The sequence below is a fragment of the Nomascus leucogenys genome, chromosome 3 (assembly GCF_006542625.1).
Source record: "Nomascus leucogenys isolate Asia chromosome 3, Asia_NLE_v1, whole genome shotgun sequence".
In the NCBI taxonomy this organism is placed as follows: Eukaryota; Metazoa; Chordata; class Mammalia; order Primates; family Hylobatidae; genus Nomascus; species Nomascus leucogenys.
Window position 1 is genome coordinate 68176599 of NC_044383.1, and position 21672 is coordinate 68198270.

General features: G+C 33.9%; 1 protein-coding gene across 5 annotated transcripts in view; it reads left to right on the top strand.

Moving 5' to 3' along the window:
* The window catches only part of KHDRBS2 (KH RNA binding domain containing, signal transduction associated 2), a 677326-nt gene that overhangs the window by 566555 nt on the left and 89099 nt on the right, over positions 1-21672 (top strand). For all 5 annotated transcript variants that reach the window (XR_004029312.1, XR_004029313.1, XR_004029315.1 and 2 more), the window contains exon 7: positions 11095-11177. Coding sequence is in view for 1 of the 5 variants with exons in the window: in XM_030809415.1 (XP_030665275.1) it covers positions 11095-11177 (83 nt within the window). In the remaining 4 variants the exon portion in view is untranslated. The remainder of the gene's footprint in view (positions 1-11094; positions 11178-21672) is intronic.

Genomic DNA, 21672 nt, shown 5'->3' on the forward strand with positions numbered 1-21672 from the left:
TTTATTTTTAAATATATACAACTTCCACATGTGTCTCTTGAGGTTTGTTATTTGATTTTAGTGGGCTGATTGAAAAGTTAGCATTAGCCTCCCCAGAGATTAATTTGTTAATGTAGAATACCGGGTTGCATATGCATGGCTGGCAGAGAATGTCTTGTAGTTCCTTGGAAGCTTTTAATTTCCAGAGAATCTAGATTTCAGAAATATGCAATTTCCAGCCTTCATATTGAGTGTACATATATAAGGGAAAATTATTTAGCAGCTACAATCTACATTGGAAAGGAAGGTAGAGAATAACTTCCTTTTATTAGAGACTGATTTACTGATTTCTATAGAAAACGCCAGAGATTTAAGTATATTGCCTAACTGCAGAGCTAAACTGTTAGGTTTAATGACCTCACTGAGGATGTGCACCTTTATGCGCTCATATGGTTTTGAACACATAATGACTTCCCATGTTGCATCAGTAACAAAAGCTGCATACTGGGGAGTAACCATTGCCATAGTATCCCAAGCCAGCAATCTAGTCATGCTTTCAGTGGGAAAAAAAGAGATGGAAGAGACTGTTAAAATATTTCTTATTTTATCAGAAATTCATCTATTCAATATCAGAGAGAGAATGTAACAATATCACAGATAGAATGTAACATTTTAAAGAAAAAATACATGAAAAGTATAAGTAACCTATGGTCAAGAGAATACACAAGCATTAATAATTTATATCCTAAAGAAATGGTAACTATCAAAATATTGGCATTGTACAGTTAGTTTTTGTTTTAGTAATATTTTATGTTTTAAATTTTTGATTATTACCATGAAGTGCTTTTGTAGTTCTATGCATCTTATGGTTTAAATAAGCTAAGACAGGGACGTGTTTTTAAGAATTAACCACACTTCATAAAGTAAGTTAAATGTTAAGTTCCTATCTGACCTGTTAATTACATTCAATAATATTAAAGGCCAGCATTTGCAAATCGCTTTTGTGCCTAGCATTTTAGTTTTTGATGACAATTTATTATCTTGACCCTCATAATTAAATTACTTAATTATAGAATATTTTATGATTCTTGATTATTATTGCTCTCTTCACTTTATTTTTCTCTCAATTGCATAAGAATATTCCACATTATTTCCCTTAATTTATGTATTTTGTTGTAATACCTGCTGACCTTTCATAGAAAATAAAATCCAAATGAAAATAATGAACAGATGCTAAATCTGTCACAAAGACCTGTTGATTTTTAAAGTCTTCACAGAAAATGTGGGTATATAACAGAGTCAGAATGACATTTCATATCATTTAAATTTCTAAATGATTTTCTTCTAGAAGCCACAATAACTTACTGGTATTACAAGACACTTTTGTTCTCTTTAGTTGACAAAAACATGTCAATTTCACAGTTTCTAATATTAGTGTTAGGTTGAACCTTAGGAAATCGCCAACATTTGACAATTTTTGACTTACAAAAATGGCAATTTCCTGTGGTCCTACTTGACTTTTTAAATAGGTAAAGAAAAACCACCTACTGAGTCCTCTACTCACTACCTGGGTGACAGGACTATTTATACCCCAAACCGCAGCAAAATGCAGTATACTCATGCAACAAACGCCAACACATACCCCCTTCATCTGCAATAAAAGTTGAAATTATTTTTTTAAATTATCTGAACTGTCAGTGATGTAATATAATAGTTTCAAAACATGTTTATTTTCCAAAATATGTGGTGAGATGCTTCTCAACTATTTTTATGTGATGATTGCGTTTTCTGAGTTGCAAGCAATCTTCAAATATCTTAGGCTCCATAAACTAGTACTGATTAGAAAAGCTCTATCTAGAGGTAATTTAACATATTCTGTTTACAATTCCATTTTTTGTTTCTTTTTGGAACTTTTTGATTCTGTGTCTATAGGGTAGTAATGCACGCAAGAGTAGAGGCAGAAATTTTCACAGGTCTCTGTTAAACAAAAACAAAAACAAAAAAAACAAAAAACATTGGCATGGGGATTTAATAAGGCCTTTCAAGAAATAATATCTTTTGGGTAAATTCAAGGCTGATTTTTTTAAATGGGGTCTTTCTGTACAAAATATATTTATTACAGCTGATCTTGTGCCCTCATTTCCTAGAGGGGAAGTAGTGCTTGGAACATTGTGTTCACGTAGAGCTTTCTGTAAATTAAGTTTCTCTTCTCAGTGGACACTGTGCACAATGGTGGTTATTATGGTTGCCATGTATACGTTGATGACTACTAGAGCCATATCTCTAGCTCAAACTGTCTAAGCCCCAAACTCGTATATCCAGGTGCCTGAAACCAACTCTTAATGGTATCGTGGTTACCTGTTGCTATCCTAATGACCTGACAAGAAAACACTTAATGCTTTTTGGAAGAAAATACCATCAGCCAACGCTTTCACAAATTTCCTTACACCATATCAACAGTTCAGTGAAAACCCGTGACATGTTAAAAACAATAACAATAAAAACTAAGAGGAAAAAAATAGTCATGGGTAATTCAGATGTTAGAGTTATCATTCAGGGACTTTACAGTAACTATGATAACATGTTCAAGAAAATAGTGGGAAAATGGAGCCTACTCTACAAAGCCTTGGTAATTTTTATTTTTGAGTCAAAATATATAAAATGTTGATCTAAATTTGTCATTCTACCACCTGGAACCCTTCAATGGCTTCTTTGCCTACTAGATATAGATAAGCCCTTTACCATGTTATAGAAAACAATTCAGACCTGACCCTTTCTGCTCTTTTGTCCAACTCCCTACTGTTTCTTAGACATTTTGTGGTTTAGTTAGATCCAGCTACTAGCAGCTCACAAAACACAATTTATTTTCATAATGCCATGCATTCACACTTGGTGCACCTGGAAATGAAATGATCTCATTTTACCTGCTTGTCCACCTGAAAAACATTTATTTATCCTGAAATACCAATCTCAAACAACAACTTTTCAGAGACATTCTCCTTGAAATCCTCAGACCTATTTAGCCATTCCTCCAGTGTGCTTCCATAGCACTTGTTACCTACTCTTGGAGTGCTTTCTTTGGTATCTCAATTGCATATACATTTGTTGATATCTTCTAGTAACCAAGAGCAGAGGTGACTCATACTGGCTCACAAGATTTCTTGTAAAATTTTTAGGAATTTTGTAAATTGATTGTTAAACAGTCACTATTAAAAATTAAATTACACAACTTTAAATGAAATAGATTATATTGAAGATAAACATTTATAGACTCATCAGTAGGTATTAGGTTAGAATCTGTGCTCTTTCAGTTATTTATGTCTAGTGTATCTGTTTGGTGGAAATAACACATAATGGTGTGTTAATGTTCACCTTTTCCCAAGTCTGTTTTCAGTGGTAATGTGGTGATAGCTTAAAATCAGCTGTAATAAGAGTTTTCACACTACAGATACTGGCAAATGCTAAAAGCCAGGACTTGATGTTTTGTTTTATTCATTATCTAAATGTAAGAAAGCTATGGAGAAAATGCTAATAATGCAGATTTTATTTACAAATTAGTTATACCTATAGCCTTAACATTGTAAATGGAACACAAAATTGAGGAAATATTCTTCCAGCATGTCAAAACCATTGTCTAATTCAGAGCATTTTATTTATTTAAAAGTGTATTATTCTTATAGCCTTAACATTGTAAATGGAACACAAAATTGAGGAAATATTCTTCCAGCATGTCAAAACCATTGTCTAATTCAAAGCATTTTATTTATTTAAAAGTGTATTATTCTTATAGCCTTAACATTGTAAATGGAACACAAAATTGAGGAAATATTCTTCCAGCATGTCAAAACCATTGTCTAATTCAGAGCATTTTATTTATTTAAAAGTGTATTATTCCTATAACCTTTACATTGTAAATGAAACACGAAATTGAGGAAATGTTCTTCCAGTATGTCAAAACCATTGTCTAATTCAGAGCAAAGTTGCTCCTGTCATTAAGAAACAAGTAAAATTCTGACATATATATTTGAGATTTCACTTTCACTTTACTGGTCAACATAAATAAAAATGTCAAATAACAGTCATGTCAGAACCATACATTTATCAATAACATTGACATCATTGCTGAATCAGATAATAAACAAGCATTTATCTCTGCTGTGATTTATTGGGATTCTATTGTGACAATGCAATTATAAAACATAGTGGATTTTGCAAAAAATTTTGCAAATCACACTGAAGTTATATGTTTATAGAATGTATAATAAATTCTGTATTTTATTTATAAATCATATGCTTTATGTCAGTAAAAGGTTTAATGAATTTGTATGTATATGTGCATACACACACGTGCATACTATTTTTTGGAGAGGCAATTATTAAGCATTTACCAGAACTACACTGGATAAGAACTTCTTAAAGATAGGACTTATGTCTGAATCTTCTCTTATGTTTAATGCCTGGATAATAGGTAATTAAGTGGTTAATACAACATCTGATGAATTACTATTATTTTAAGCACATATGCAGAGCCAGTATTAGTTAGATTTGACAACCCAAAATTGGAATAGAAATCATAGTTCAATAATAAGCGTTTAAGTCAATGACCTCATTAATTTGAGAAATTAGTAGGCATATTAAAGACAAAAAAATGCATTTTCCAGGGTAGATTTGAAAAGGGCTCGTTTTGTAAAGATATGTGTTTATGGTTACACGTATTTGTCCTGTATGTTGCTTTGCCCAGTACCCAAATGTGTAAAGTGGTCTATAATTCATAGCAAGCTACAAAGAAATTGCCTTCTTTCATTATAGCTCAGGCCTTCATTTTAGACCCACACTTCACATTGTGCCTTAAGTATATTGTAGAGAACTTAGCAAAGACTCAGAAAGAAGCCAAGATTGTGTTTCACAAGGATCCTATAAGGACTTGTCTTGTTTGGCTCAAAGAATAGAAAACTAAAGAATTTATAACTTCACAGATAGAAAGAAATCTTAGAAGAGATATTTTCCATGACCATGTTCCAGAGAGGAATTAATTGTATCTTCTTGAGTGTTTTCTTTCTTGTGGGAGATACCAAATCATCTGTCTACAGCTAGAAGAAAGTAAAGTTAAAATTGTTAATTTATTTAGAAAGTTTTATTTTACTGGATGCATCGGATGTGCTCTTTGTACTTGAGGAAATTCTACATTGGGACTCTGATAACTTATGTACCATAAAGTAGTATTTTTTAGTAGAAGTATATTAATAAGCCAGGACATAATAAGATAGTAATGTCTTCAAACAGCAAAAACAATGAAGCAAAAATGGAAAGGTATCATTTCAGAATTTTTGATCTTTTATGTTTTTTTTGTTGTTGTTTGTTTGTTTTTGTTTTTGTTTTTTATTATACTTTAGGTTTTAGGGTACATGTGCACAATGTGCAGGTTTGTTACATATGTATCCATGTGCCATGTTGATTTCCTGCACCCATTAACTCGTCATTTAGCATTAGGTATATCTCCTAATGCTGTCCCTCCCCCCTCCCCCCACCCCACAACAGTCCCTGGAATGTGATGTTCCCCTTCCTGTGTCTATAAATTATGCTGCTATAAAGACACATGCACACGTATGTTTATTGCGGCACTATTCACAATAGCAAAGAGTTGGAACCAACCCAAATGTCTAACAACAATAGACTGGATTAAGAAAATGTGGCACATATACACCATGGAATACTATGCAGCCATAAAAAATGATGAGTTTGTGTCCTTTGTAGGGACATGGATGAAACTGGAAAACATCCTTCTCAGTAAACTATCGCAAGGACAAAAAACCAAACACCGCATGTTCTCACTCATAGGTGGGAATTGAACAATGAGAACTCATGGATCTTTTATGTTTTAATTTCTTAATTGAATATTCATATTCACCTTAAATCTCACGCAGATACTGACTGGCTTTTTAGGGAGCATGTCTATTTAGTGATTTATCTTAGACCATCATCAGCACAATGCATATTTTTACTTAAGAAAACCACATAAATATGATTTCTTAGAACTATGGCTTTCTTTTTTTACAACTTTATTGGTCTTAATAAAAACTGTATTATGTAAAACATTCCATGTTCTACCTTTACTCTTCCCTACGTCTTATGAGTTTCCACATCTGGGAATCTTATTAGGATTCAGGATTTGAATGCAGACAGAATAAAGCTGGGGTCCATGCCTTTTATGGCTCTGTGGTTTTCTCTCCTACCCTAGCTGCTAGAACACTCTTGTTTTTTTCTCACTTATTCAGAAATCCACCTACTACTTCCTTAGTGCTGGCATTAGGAAAACGATCTGATTTATGCAATAAGGATATACCAATGAATAACTTACAGTCTGTTTTTAACATTTAGGATTCAGTGTTGACATCTTAAACGTTGTGATGCTTTTCATTTTGTGACAGTTGTCTAATGATAGTTTACTGTTTTGTAGTACTATACATTTACATACGTACATATATATTTACAAATATTTATGTGTATACATATTTCTTAATAAAAAGATGGTTTTAAAAATATATCAAGTATTAGAAAAATATGCCCATTTACTGTCCCTTTTATAGTAAGTACAGCTATTTGGGGAACATTGCACTATATGCTTTATGAAAGTTTAGGTTAAGAGGAAAGATTTCCATCCACTCTGGGGATTTTCTGTGTAACATTTAAAGAAGTAAAAGAGTGAGGGAGTAAAATGAAATAATCTTCCTGGGCCAAATAGTAAAGATATTCTTCATAAATAGAGATAATAGCTTTATATATTTATCATTTGAAACACTTATCTTTTAGTGGTGATTAATTTGTGTTAATCCATATCTACAGTGGATAAGAATAGTCTCCTTTGGCTAATTAAACAATTCAATATATATTTGTTAAATGACTATTCTATGGAATAAACTATGCTAAGTACTACAATACATCATAAAGGTTATAAACTACTGTATAGTCCTTGCTTTTCAGAAACTTAAATTCTTAAAAGAGAGAAAATTATAGACAAATAAATACAGTATATGTTTAGGTATTTTAAGAACAATGAGAGAAAACAGGCTATTGGAATTCGGGGAACTAAGGGTTAATATACGGTTGTTAGAAGGAGGAAAATATTTCTAAAGATATTATGTAAAATGACCTTGAGGAATTAGTAGCATTTCAACAGATGGAAATGGGGGAAACATAGGGATTTCAGGAGCCCTGGAGCCCTGAAGACAAGTACCTACTCCCATCCCTGGTTCTTGTACCTCCCTGCTCAAAAACAGAAACACAAAAATAAAGTGGAACAAAACAAACAAATTAAAACTGCCTTGCCTCCTGTTGGAAGCTAGAGATCTTGAGTCCTGCATAAGAAATAAAGGTGAGTGAAGCCATATTTTTATAATCTTGGTGAAGGACCAAAAGCCCGATTCCTAAAAAGAAGTTTGCACCCCTTGGAGCACCTGTGAATGTCCTCATAACTGACCAGGCAGATCCTCAAGATAGAGTCCTGGACTGCCCCGAATCTTGCAGCTCCAGAAAGCTCCAATTATGGTATTAACCCTTGTCCCACCACAAAGGAGATGAGACCTTGGGCTAAGAATAGGATGCTTAAACTATACCAGGGGAACACAAAACATCCACTCCACATCCTAACAGTTGTTAGTGTGTGTGTGTGTCTGTGTGTGTGTGAAGTAACGTAAAAAGAATAAGAGATATCATATAGGACAAAAAAGTAAATTTACTGTACCAAACGAGAAGACTCAATCTCACTAGTAAGGGTTATTAAAAAAAAAAAAGAAAGAAAGAAAGAAAAGAAATGGAGAGACATTTTCCACAACTGAAGAATATAAGCCTCTAGATTGAAAGAGCTCATTGAGCACCCAACACAATGAATTAAAAGAAACACACACACAAAGGCATTGCCTTCTGTAATTTCAGAACAGCAGAGATAAAAATTGTAAAAGCATCCAGAAGAAATAAAAAAGGGACAAAACAAATCTAGGTCACATGTAAGTAATAGGAATTCTCAACTTTAACATGGAATAGTAAAACATATTGTATCAAAGCTCTCAAAATTCTGATTAAAAGCATTTTTTTCAGCCTAGACTTCTCTACCCAACCAATTAAGTATGAGACAACAATTTAAAAATTTCCAGTAACATAAATGTACAATACAATATCACATATGTAACATTCTTTCAAAAATATTAAATCTGAATGTAATTATGAGAATAATCAGACAAATGCAGAATGTGGGATGGTGTACAAAACAGTTGGTTTGGACCACTCAAAAAAGATAATATTTTGGGAAGCAGCAAAAGGTTGGAGAACTATGCTAGCTCTAAACACACTAAACAGATATAATCATCAAATGCACTTCAAAATTCTTTATTGGGTTCTGATTTTTAAAAAATAGCTATGCAAGATTAAAATAGCTACAAAATTCATAAATGCTTGGGACAATTGTAGAAATTTAACTGGGGACTTCATAGTAATGTGAATATATTGTGATTTTTAAGGAGTAATAATAATACATTTATGTAGAAGAGTGTCCCTACACTCAGGAGATAGAAGCTGAAGTATTTAGGGATAAAATATCATGTTTCTGGAACTAATTTGCAAACGGTTTCTTAGAAAATGTATATATAAGATAACACAAATGAGACAAAATGTCAAAATTGTTGAATCTAGGTGAAGGGTAGATGAGTTTCCGTTAACATCTTGTTCCAACTTTTGTATAATTGAAATTTATCACCAAAAAAATAAAAACAAAAGCTACAGTGAGTAGGGGGGGCAGTGTAAAGCTAAGCAAGAAAGAATCAAAATATTTTTCTCCAAAATATCTCTTAATAGAGGTTATTGAAAGAGATGTTTCAGCAAGAAATTAAAGCAAGGAAAAGATGGAATCTGGCCAAAGGAAATTCACTACCAGCAATGGTGAAAGAGGCCTTAGGAAAACACCTTGGCCTTCAGGCCTAGAAATTCATCAATGTGGACCAGAGCACAATGACACGGTTCTTCAGGTGGTAGTCTCCATCCATAAAAACATTATGGATGAGCTGATGTCTTTGAATCTTAGAAATATTACTGCTAGTTTAATATGACCATTGGGACAATTGATGAAGACATTTCTAAATATTTGGAAAACCAAGAAAATAATAAGATGAATGAACAATTATTAACTTTGGAAGAAAGGAAAAGGTGTATGAGAATAAAAACAGAATTATATTAAATAATTTATGTCATAAGAGGATACAATTATGTATTCTCACTCAATAATATTAATATTGACTAATAAAAAATTATTATGAAACTATATTGGGAAGATAAGTAAGGGAAATAATAGAACTAAATTTAACAACCTGAATGGACAGCCAATAGAAAATGACAAAATTTATAAATCCAACAACAAAACTTAGCTATATTACTTAATAACACAAAAATAAATACTAAAATAATAGATGAAAATACTGAAAGAGAGCTGAAGGTTAAAGGAGAACAAGACAAGAAACTACTATTTTGGAGACATAAGCTTGTTTGTATTATTTCTAAATAATCTGCATGTAATTATTTTATAAATACTAAAATTAACTTTAGAACATTAAACAAAATTTAACTCAATAGGAACTAATTAGGGTATTCAAGGAACAAATAGAGAAACTATTTCATACTGCAGAGCAAAAATATAATGAAAAATGACAAGAGATGGAAGTTAGATTCAGAAAGCTTCATATGTAAATAATAGCATTATATGATGGTAAGATCACATGAAAATGAAGAAACAAGGAAATAAAATTTTTAGAAGTTTCTTAAGTTGATAAATATATTAGTCTTTTCATTAAATGGGCTTAAAAGTGTTAGTCAAGATTAATGTCAAAGATTTCACATATAGGTATTTTCTATTGAAACTCCTGAACAAGATAAAGAGAGATTTGTAAGCCTCCAGACTGAAAAGAATTTATGAAGTGGTAGGGTAGGGTGGAAGTGTATTCCAGGGAAAGAGATGCACCAGCACCAGGCACAGAAAACCTGACGGTTTTTCCAGAAGTAGGGAATAATCGAGATGGATGGCTAGTGTTTAAAATTAATGACCACAAAGAGAAACAAAGCTAAATCATTCAGAGTGATTGATAACTGGAGTGTATAATTACTAGCTTGTTTGAACATGCTGCTATGACAAATCTGCCTTAGCTTTGTTAGTGTAACTTACTCGAGTAATAAATTTCATCACAGAACATTATTTTACTTATGAGATTTAAAAATCATATAATGTACACAGTCTTTTTTTTTTCTTTTTTGAGTTTCACGCTTGTTGCCCAGGCTGGAGTGCAATGGCACAATCTCAGCTCACTGCAACCTCTGCCTTCCAGGTTCAAGTGATTCCCCTGCCTCAGCCTCCTGGGTAGCTGGGATTACAGGTGCACACCACCATGCCTGGCTAAATTTTTTTGTATTTTTTAGTAGAGATGGGGTTTCTGTTTCATGACGGCCAGGCTGGTCTCCAACTCCTGACCTCAGCTGATCTGCCCACCTTGGCCACGCAAAGTGCTGGGATTACAGGCATGAGCCGCCAGGCCTGGCCACAAAGTCTTTATTTCACTCCTTCTTTGCTTTTTTCTTCTTTCTTTTTTTCTTTTATTTATTTATTTAATCAGTAATGACTCCATAATTTTTACTGAAAGTTGACTACAATTTAAGGATCCTGTAGTTTATAGTTTCTATCTTAATTATGATTATTAAAAGGAGAAGAAAAAATTCCCAGTGGGGTAGTAACAAACATGTTAACACCACCATAAGGTTATCACAGTTGTTCTTGTATACCCAAATAGAAAATCTTATTTTGAATTTCTTAGTCATTATTATTGATGAAAATTCTAAAGTCTTAGAGTAGGTATTGCTGCTTCATTGATATGCTGAGTTTAATAAACATTGATATCTGATCCATGAAATATTATTTGAGTTTATGTGAGAATCATTAATCTAGTAAAATATGATACATGGTTACTTACCCAACATGAAATCTAAACCAAGATCACATTGTATAAAATTGTGCCAACTGAAAACAGATCAAAGTTAATCAAATTGACTGCTAACAGGTGTTTCTGCCATTTTTTGTCTCAGGGTTATGATGATGGCTACGGGGGTGAATATGATGACCAGACCTATGAGGCTTATGATAACAGCTATGCGACCCAAACGCAAAGGTAAGGCATTTGCTATCTAAAGCAGCTTTCTCAGGATTATCTCTAACCAATTTTGTTTCTTGAATCTGAATGTCAATTATATCATGTGAGAATTTCTAGTAGTGTTTTTTCTCTATTATCTCTCTGAATTATTAAGTTGCTTACCAGACTGTGAGAGTTAAAATATAATAACCTTGCAACTGCAAACAAAGAAATAGTCATGTGTCATTTTAAGACTAGATGATTATGGCAACCAATCAACTCGTTAAATAAGCTTGTATTTAACTAAATATTATTTTTAGATTTTTTTAAAAGACAATAATAAAAGTTAGGCACTTGTTCAATGTAGCTTTTTTTTCTGAAAATATCACATTTATTCGTAAAAGATAATAAAATGTCATTGGTACTCTGGAAAGAGGGAAATTCCTGAAACATCTTAGGGAATCAAGAATTCCTTTGCTTTCTTGATAGATCTCATAATGATTGTTGAATATATCTCGTTAGATTGACCCAAAATTTGTGATATAAATGATTTTTTACTTCTTCAAAGTCAGATTTATTTGAGATATTATTTATATATGATGAAATTTACCCATTTAGAATACAGCTGTATACGTTTGGCAGATGCAAACTACTGTGTAATGACCACCGAAATTAAGATATAGAGCATTTTCACCATCCAAAAATGCTTCTTCATGGCCCTTTGTAGTCAACTTCTCCCTCATCCTCAGGCCCTGGAAACCAACTATCTGTTTTTCGTTACCACAGTTTTACCTTCTCTAGAACACCTTGTAAGAAGAAGCAATACAATAATGTAACGTTTTGAGTGTGGTTTTTATTTTTGTTAACTATGAAGAAAATAGGTGTAAAACAAATGCATATTTAGAAAATTCAATCACCCACATTGTTTTCTTAAAAATGTTACAAATTTCACAGGAAAATACAGGGGGTCTATGAGTTAAGTGAGTTTCCCATTTATGTGATTGACAGAAGCCAATGGAACTTACTGTTGCAAAATCATTATCGCATTGATCATTTATTGACCAACTTTATTGGCACCCAAGGAGACTTAATTAATAAACCTCCTTTAGGACTTAAGTAATATTTGAGTGAGGAGAAGTGGCAAAGAGGAAAACAACTTTAAGGTCATTATAGATTAGAATAAATCTACATGTATTGTGGAAGTTTGGATTTTCCGTGGCCTGAATGACAGCACGGTAAAAGTATTGAAGAGAAATTTTATTTAGAGGGAATACTGCGGGCAAATTAGAAATAAGATGAGTGTGAACTGATATCTTTAAAACTAAGTATGATTTAAGTTATCACTGTAGAAATGACCATCGCTGACACCGAATAATTGGTTAATTTGTAGTAAGCTAAATAGAGAAGCCATCATGAGCCAAGAGCTTTTGCTGTAATATCTTAATTGTCCCAATTACATATTGGAAAACAACACAGTTATTTAGGCTTAGGGTAAGTTTTGTATCACATTACAGGTACTGAACAGAGTATTATATGCAAATTGGCTACATATTTAGACTGTCTGCTAATATTTTCAATCAAATTGTTAGTTTATCGTTATACATTAGCACATAAAAATAGTGATAACAAAGTTCCATAACTAGTTTCAGCAACCCTTGATAGAAAGTGTAGTTACCACACTCGACAAACACAATTAGAATAGACTAAAATAATTCCTTGATGCAGCTCTGTAGAGCTACAATTAAATAGAAGAAATTTTGGAATAATTTTCTGAAAATGAGGGACTTTCTCTCTTCTGGTGAGATTTAAGTGGGCTTAACTGACCCTAAGAAACAAGAAGAAAAATATGAGATTAAGATAATTTAGCTTTGAATATCTGAAAAATGAATGTTAGAATTGTTGAACACACACACACATACATACATATATATAATGGCTGTATATAATAATTTTAGAATAAAACTTGCTTTAATAAAGTATAATTTATATGTAAAGGGACATTTTCTACACACTTCTGCTGCCTTCCCTGTCTCCTTTCCTATCCATTCAATTTTTATGGCTAAATTCTTCCCATCCTGCCAGCCCCAGCTCAAAAGCCAACTCTTCTAAAAAGTCTTTTCTTAATTGTGTTTTGGGGAATAATCTGTTTCTGCCCTGAATTCCAATGGCACCATGTATTTACTTTTCTATAGCATTTATTTCTCTGCCTTACATTGGGACTATTTGTGTACATGTCCCCTATCATTTTCGTTATTTGTTCCAAATCCTTTTCTAATACAGCCTCATCTCTTTCACAATACTAGGTACGAGGTCTTTCATGGGGTATGCACTGAAGCGATAATTGTTGAGTATGTGAATGTCGAGCCTAATATGTTCTACACGATGGGGATACAAAATAAGAGCCTCATTCCTCAAAGAGAATACCAAATTCGGAATTGCATATATCATATTTACTGACAGAATATTTATGTGCTTCTCTGATACTTTACTGTTAAGCCAGAGGGACAAAGAAAGTAGGTGACGAAATTAGTTGCAGTGATACCAATGTCTATATTACAATAATGATAAAATGCCTATTTTGGTCAAAATTTTATCCTCAATACTGTATAGTTTCTGAAACACTAGAGGTTCTCAGTAAATATTTGTTGACTAAATAAATGAAAATGAGTAAATGCACTAATTAGTAAACTATTTTTTTCAGAAAACTGTGAAAAATAATTTTTAAATATCATGCCAATTTCTAATAGAAATAGATACACACTAGAGTTCTTATTAGATAAAGTGTTTAATGCCTACCTTTAGATTATTTTTTAATCAATTGTATTTTATCAAAATTAAATTTTGTTCTCTAAAAGACATTGTTATTAAATAAAATGGCAAGCTACAAACTGTGAAGCAATATTAGCAAAACATGTATTTCTAAAGAATATCTTTGACTGTATCCAAAGTATGCAAAAACTGCTAAAACTTTAGAATCAGATAAATAACCTGACCTTTAAAAATGGGCAAAAAAATTTGAACAGACATTTCACCAAAGAAGATATACAAATTGCAAATAAGAGTCTAAAAATATGTTCAACATCATTATTCATTAGGAAAATTGAAATTAAAACCACAATTAGATACTAGTACACTGATCATCGAATGGCCAATATTAAACAGATTGAATTATCAAATAAATGTTAGTGAGGATGTGGAGCAACTGCAATGCTCATATATTGCTGATAGGGATGTAAAACTGTAAACCACTTTGGAAAACAATTAGGCAGTCGCTTATGAAGTTGACCTACATTTACCAAATGACCCAGCAATTCTTCTCTTCGGTATTTACCCAAGTGAAATGAAAACATTCATCTGTCATGGCGGTTTGTTGTACAGATTATTTCATCACCCAGGTATTAAGCCTCGTACCATCAGTTCTTTTTCCTGATCGTCTCCCTCCTCCTGAAGGCCAAAAGGCCCCAGTGTGTGTTGTTCACCTCTATGTGCCCATGTGTTCTCATCATTTAGCTCCCACTTATAAGTGGGAATATGTGGTATTTTGTTTTCTGTTCCTGTGTTAGTTTGCTAAGGATAATGGCCCCCAGCTCCATCCATGTGCCTACAAAGGACATGATCTCATTCTTTTTTATGGCTGCCTAGTATTCCATGGTGTATATCTACCACATTTTCTTTATCCTGTCTGTCAGTGATGGGCATTTAGGTTGATTCCACGTCTTTGCTATTGTGACTAGTGCTGCAATAAACATACAAGTGCATGTGTCTTTATAACAGAATGATTTATATTCCTTTTGATATATGCCCAATAATGGGATTGTTGGGTAGGATGGTATTTATGGCTTTAGGTCTTTGAAGAATCATTACATTGTCTTCTACAATGGCTGAACTAATTTAATAACAAACCTTCACTTGTATCCCTGAACTTAAAGGTTTTTTTAAAAAGAAAATATAGTAAAAAAGAAGAAGATAAATACAGTCACCCAGAAACAGCTGTTGTGAACATTTTTGGAGTATCTATTTATCAATGTATCATCTTTTTATCTATCTTTCATGTGTGTTAACACATCTACCTACATTTGAAATCATATACTGCAAATTGTTTTGAAATTTAATTTTAACTCTCCAGCACATAAGAACATCTATGTTAATAAATGAATGTCTACAACATAATATTCAATGGCTGTACATTGTTTCATTGTATGATTTGATCACAATTTAATCATTCTAGTACAGTTAAATGTTTAAGTTATTTTCAATTTTTCATAACTCTAAACAAATATGTGATTAATATCTTTGTAACTAAATCTTTTTTTTTCTTCAACTTTTATTTTAAATTCAGGGGTCCATGTGCAGGATGTTTATATTACATAGGTAAACAAGTGCCATGCTGGTTTGCTGCACAGATTATCCCATCACCTAGGTATTAAGCCCAGCATCCATTAGCTATTCTTCCTGATGCCCTCCCTCCCTCCACAACCCCCCTCCAAGAGGCCCCAGTTTGTCTTGCTCCCGCCGTGTGTCCATGTGTTCTCATCATTTAGCTCCCCCTTAATAAATGAGAACATGTGGTTTTTGGTTTTCTGTTCCTGCATTAGTTTGCTGAGGATAATGGCTTCCAATTTCATCCGTGTCCCTGGAAAGAACAGAATCTCATTCCTTTTTATGGCTGCATAGTATTCCATGGTGTATATATACCACATTTTCTATATCCAGTCTATCATTGTTGGTCATTTAGGTTTAGGTTGATTCCATGTCTTTGCTATTGTAAATAGTGCTTCAGTGAACATACGTGTGCATGTATCTTTATAATAAAATGATTTATATTACTTTGGGTGTATACCCAGTAATGGGATTGCTGGGTCAAAGGGTATTTCTGCTTCTCGGTATTTGAGAAATCAATCCACTGTCTTCCACAATAGTTGAACTAATTTACGCTCCCACCAACAGTGTAAAAGGGTTTCTTTTTGCCTGCAACTTCACGAGCATGTTTTTTGACTTTTTAATAATAGCAGTTTTGACTCGTGTAAGATGTTATCTCATTTTGGTTTTGATTTTTCTCTAATGATCAGTGATGTTAAGCTTTTTTCATGTTTGTTAGTCACATATATGTATTCTTTTGAGAAGTATCTGTTCAGGTCCTTTGCCCAGTTTTTAATGGGGTTGTTTGTTTCCTGTAAATTTGTTTAAGGTCCTTGTAGACTCCGGATATTAGACCTTTGACAGATGGATAGGTTGCAAAAGTTTTCTTCCATTCTGTAGATTATCTGTTCATTCTGATGATAGTTTCTTTTGCTGTGCAGAAGAAGCTCTTTAGTTAGATTCCATTTGTCAATTTTTGCCATTGTTGCAATTGCTTTTGACATTTTCAGCATGAAATATTTGCCTGTGTCTATGTCCTGTATAGTATTGCCTAGTTTTTCTTCTAGAGTTTTTATAGTTTGGATTTTACATTTAGGCATTTAATTTATCTTGAGTTAATTTTTTTATATGGTGTAAGGAAGGGGTCCAGTTTCAATTTTCTCCATATGGCTAGACAGTTCTACCAGAACCATTTATTAAGTACGTAACCCTTTCCCCATTGCTTGTTTTTGTCAGGTTTTTTGAAGATCAGATGGTTGTAGGTGTGTGGTCTTATTTCTGAGTTCTTTATTCTGTTCCATTGTTCTATATGTTTGTTTTTGTACCAGTATTGTGCTGTTTTGGTTACTGTAGACTTGTAGTATAGCTTGAATTCAGGTAGCGTGATGTCTCCAGCTTTGTTCTCTTTGCTTAGGTTTGTCTTGGCTATTCAGGCCCTTTTTTGGTTCCACATGAATTTTAAAATATTTTTTCTAATTCTGTGAAGAATGTCAATGGTAGTTTAATGGGAATAGCATTGAATCTATAAATTACTTTGGGCAGTATGGTCATTTTCATGATATTGATTCTTCCTATTCATAAGCATGGAATGTTTTTCCATTTATTGCTTCCTCTCTGATTTCCTTGAGCAGTGGTTTGTAGTTCTCCTTGAAGAGATCTGTCACTTCCCTTGGTAGCTGTATTTCTAGATATTTTATTCTTTTTGTGGCAGTCATCAATGGGAGTTTATTCATGATTTGGCTCCCTGCTTGTCTATTGTTGGTGTATAGGAATGCTAGCGATTTTTGCACACTGATTTTGTATCCTGAGGCTGTGCTGAAATTCCTTATTAGATTAAGAAGCTTTCTGGCTGAGATGATGGGTTTTCTGGATATAGGATTATGTCATCTGCAAATAAAGAGAGTTCAACTTCTTCTCTCCCTATTTGAATATGCTTTGTTTCTTTCTCTTGCCTCATTGCCCTGGCCAGAACTTCCAGTACTAAGTTGAATAAGAGTGGTGAGAGAGGGCATCCTTGCCTTGTGCCAATTTTTAAGGGGAATTCTTCCAGCATTTGCCCATTTAGTATGATATTAGCTGTGAGTTTGTTATATCTGACTCATATTATTTTGAGGTATGTTCCTTTAATACCTCATTTATTGAGAGTTTTTAAAATGAAAGGATGTTGAATTTTATTGAAGGCCTTTTCTGCATCTATTAGTTCTGTTTATGTGATGAACCAAATTTATTGATATCTGTATGTTGAACCAACCTTGCATCCTGGGGATGAAGCCAACTGGATCATGTTAAATAAGTTTTTTGATGTGCTGCTGGATTCAGTTTTCCAGTATTTTATTGAGGATTGTTGCATTGATGTTCAGCAGGGATATTGTCCTGAAGTTTTTTTGTTTCTTACATCTTTGCCAGGTTTTGGCATCAGGATGATGCCAGCCTCACAGAATGAGTTTAGGAGGAGTCCCTCCTTTTCAATTTTTTGGAATACTTTCAGTATGCTACTAGCTCATCTCTGTACCTCTGGTAGAATTCAGCTGTGAATCTATCTGAGATTCTGGTCCTGAGATTTTTTTGGTTGGTGGGCTATTTATTACTGCCTCAATTTCAGAACTCGTTATTGGTCTATTCAGGCATAAAATTTCTTCCTGCCTTAGTCTTATGAAGGTATATGTGTCCAGGAATTTATGCATTTCTTCTAGATTGTCTAGTTTATGTGCATAGAGGCGTTTATAGTATTCTCTGATGGTCGTTTGTATTTCTGTGGGGTTAGTGGTGATATCCCCCTTATCATTTCTGATTGTGTTTATTTGATTATTTTCTCTTTTCTTATTTATTAGTCCAGATAGCAGTTTATCTATATTTTTAATGGTTTCAAAAAACGAGCTCCTGGATTCACTGTTTTCTGAAGGGCTTTTCATGTCTCTGTCTCCATTAGTTCCACTTTGATCTGGGTTATTCTTGTCTCCTACTAGCTTTGGGGTTTGTTTGCTCTTGGTTCTCTAGTTCTTTTAGTTGAGATGTTAGGTTGTTAACTTCAGATATTTCTAGCTTTTAAATATGGGCATTTATTACTCTAAATTTCCCTCTTAACCCTACTTTAGCTGTGTCCCAGAGATTCGGGTACATTGTCTCTTTGTTCTCATTAGTTTCAAAAAACTTCCTAATTTCTGCCTTATTTACCCAAAAGTCATTCAGGAGCAGTTGTTCAATTTCCCTGTAGTTGTGTGATTTTTAGTGAATTTCTTAATCTTGAGATCGAATTTGATTGCACTGTGGTCTGAGACACTGTTATGATTTCAGTTATTTTGCATTTGCTGAGGAATGTTTTACTTGATTATGTGCTCAATTTTAGAATAAGTGCCATGTCGCGATGAGAAGAATGTATATGCTCTTGTTTTGGGGTGGAGATTTCTGTATATATCTATCAGGTCCACTTGATGCAGAGCTGAGTTCAGGTCCTGAATATCTTTGTTAATTTTCTGTTTAGATGATCTGTCTAATATTGTCAGTGGAATGTTAAAGTCTCCCACTACTATTGTATGGGAGTTCTAAGTCTCCTTGCAGGTCTCTAAGAACCTGTTTTACGAATCTGAATGCTCCTGTATTGGGTGCGTATATATTTATGATAGTTAGCTCTTCTTGTCGAGTTTAATCCTTTACCATTATGTATTACCTTTCTTTGTCCATTTTGATCTTTGTTGGTTTGAAGTCTATTTTGTCAGAAACTAGGATTACAACCCCTGCTTTTTTGTTTTCCGTTTGCTTGGTAAATTCTCCTCCATCCCTTCATTTTGAGCCTATGTGTGTCTTTGCACATGAGATGGGTATCTTGAAGACAACATACCTACGGGTCTAGGTTGTTTATCCAGCTTGCCATTCTGTGTCTTTTAATTGGGGCAATGAGTCCATTTACCTTTAAAGTTAGTATTGTTATATGTAAATTTGATCCTTTCATCATGATGCTAGCTGATTATTTTGCAAACTGTTCACATGGTTGCTTCATAGGATCACTGGTCTGTACTTCAGTGTGTTTTTGCAGTGGCTGGTAATGGTTTTTTCTTTCCATATTTAGTCTATTTTTAAGGAGCTGTTGTGATATAGCTCTTGTGACAAATTCCCTCCACATTTGCTTGTCTGAAAATGATCTTATTTCTCCATCACTTATGAAGCTTAGTTTGGTCAGATATGAAATTCTGGATTAGAAGTTCTTTTCTTTAACAATATTGAATATTGGCCCCCAATCTCTCCTGGCTTATAGGGTTTCCACTGAGAGGTTCTCCACTAGTCTGATAGGCTTTGCTTCAGGTGACCTGGTCTTTCTCTCTGGCTTGCCCTTAAATTACTTTTCTTTCACTTCAACCTTGGAAAATCTGATGATTATGTGTCTTAGGTTTGATCTTCTCGTGGAGTATCTTACTGGGGTTCTCTACATTTCCTGAATTTGAATATTGGCCTCTGTTGCTAGGTTGGGGAAGTCCTTCTGGATGATATTCAAATTTTCCAACTTCATTCCATTCTCCCTCTCTTTCAGGTACCCCAGTCAGTCATAGGTTTGCTCTCTTTAAATAATCCCATATTAGTCAGAGGTATTGTTCATTCTTTTTCATTCTTTTTTCTCTATTCTTGTATGCCTGTCTTATTTCAAAAGATAGTCTTCAAGCTCTGTCTTTCATCCACTCAGTCTATTCTGCTATTGATACTTGTGATTGCATTGTGATGTTCTCGTATTGAGTTTTTCAGCTCCATCAGGTCAGTTATGTTCCTCTCTAAACTGGCTATTCTGCCTATCAGCTTCTGTATTGTTGTTTGTTTGTTTGTTTGTTTGTTTTTGAGATGGAGTCTTTCTCTGTTGCCAGGCTGGAGTGCAGTGCATGTTCTATATTGTTTTATTATAATTCTTAGCTTCTTTGCAATTGGTTTATAGTTTGCTCCTTTAGCTTAGCAAAGTTGGTTATTACTTACCTTCTGAAGTCTACTTCTGTCAATTCAGCCATTTCAGCCTCAGCACAGTTCTTTGACCTCCTTGGGGAGCTGTTGTGGTCATTTGGAGAAGAGGCTCTCTGGCTTTTTGAGTTTTCAGCATTTTTGCATTGATTCTTTCTCATATTTGTGGCCTTATCTACCTTTGATCTTTGAGGTTGCAAACCTTTGAATGGGGTTTTTGTCGGTTCTTTTTCTTGATGTTATTGTTGTTTTCTGTTTGTTTGCTTGTTTGTTTGTTTGTTTTTTATGGTCAGGCCACTCGTTTATAGTCCTGCTGCAGTTTGCTTGGGGTCTGCTCCAGACCCTAGTTGCCTCAGTGTTTCCCATACCTGAAGGTATCACCAGTGAAAACTGCAAAACATCAAAGATGGCAGCCTACTTCTTCCTCGCCGTGGCTCATGCCTGTAATCCCAGCACTTTGGGAGGCCGAGGCCAGCGGATCATGAGGTGAGGAGATCGAGACCATCCTGGCTAACATGGTGAAACTCCATCCCTACTAAAAATACAAAAAATTAGCCAGGCATGGTGGTGGGCGCCTGTAGTCCCAGCTACTTGGGAGACTGAGGCAGGAGAATGGCGTGAACCCAGGAGGCGGAGCTTGCAGTGAGCCGAGACCACACCACTGTACTCCAGCCTGGGCGACAGAGCAAGACTCTGTCTCAAAAAAAGAAAAAAGAGAAATATATAATTAGAATCATCCTCCAGCATTTACAAACAATATTAATATCATTTTAGCATTCTCACAGTCTAAATTAGAAGAAATGCTGATTTTGAATTGTGAAAATAAAATAGTAGAATATGTGTGACTTAGTAGAACTAAGATAAAAGATAAAAATCTTTAGAGAAAATGGTCTTTAACTGATTAGTTAGCATAAGTGAACACAGAATTTGTGAGAGTATAAAATAGAATCTGGCAGATGCCTAAATGGAATAATTATGTCATCCTCAATAGAGATTCTAGAGGAGGTTCACAAGGTAACAACCCTACAAAGGTTCACCTGAAGTTCAGCAGCTATAACAATTTTAATTAATCCCCAGTTATTTTGCAAGGTATTGTTAGTTCAGGAAAATTTCAAATGAATCAGAAAAGGTGTTTCACCAAAGAATCCTCAGGAGGCAGCTTAACTGAATGACATGAATGACTGGTAAAGATGACAATGATATAAGGGGTCTCTGACCATCATCTTTTTCTCTTACC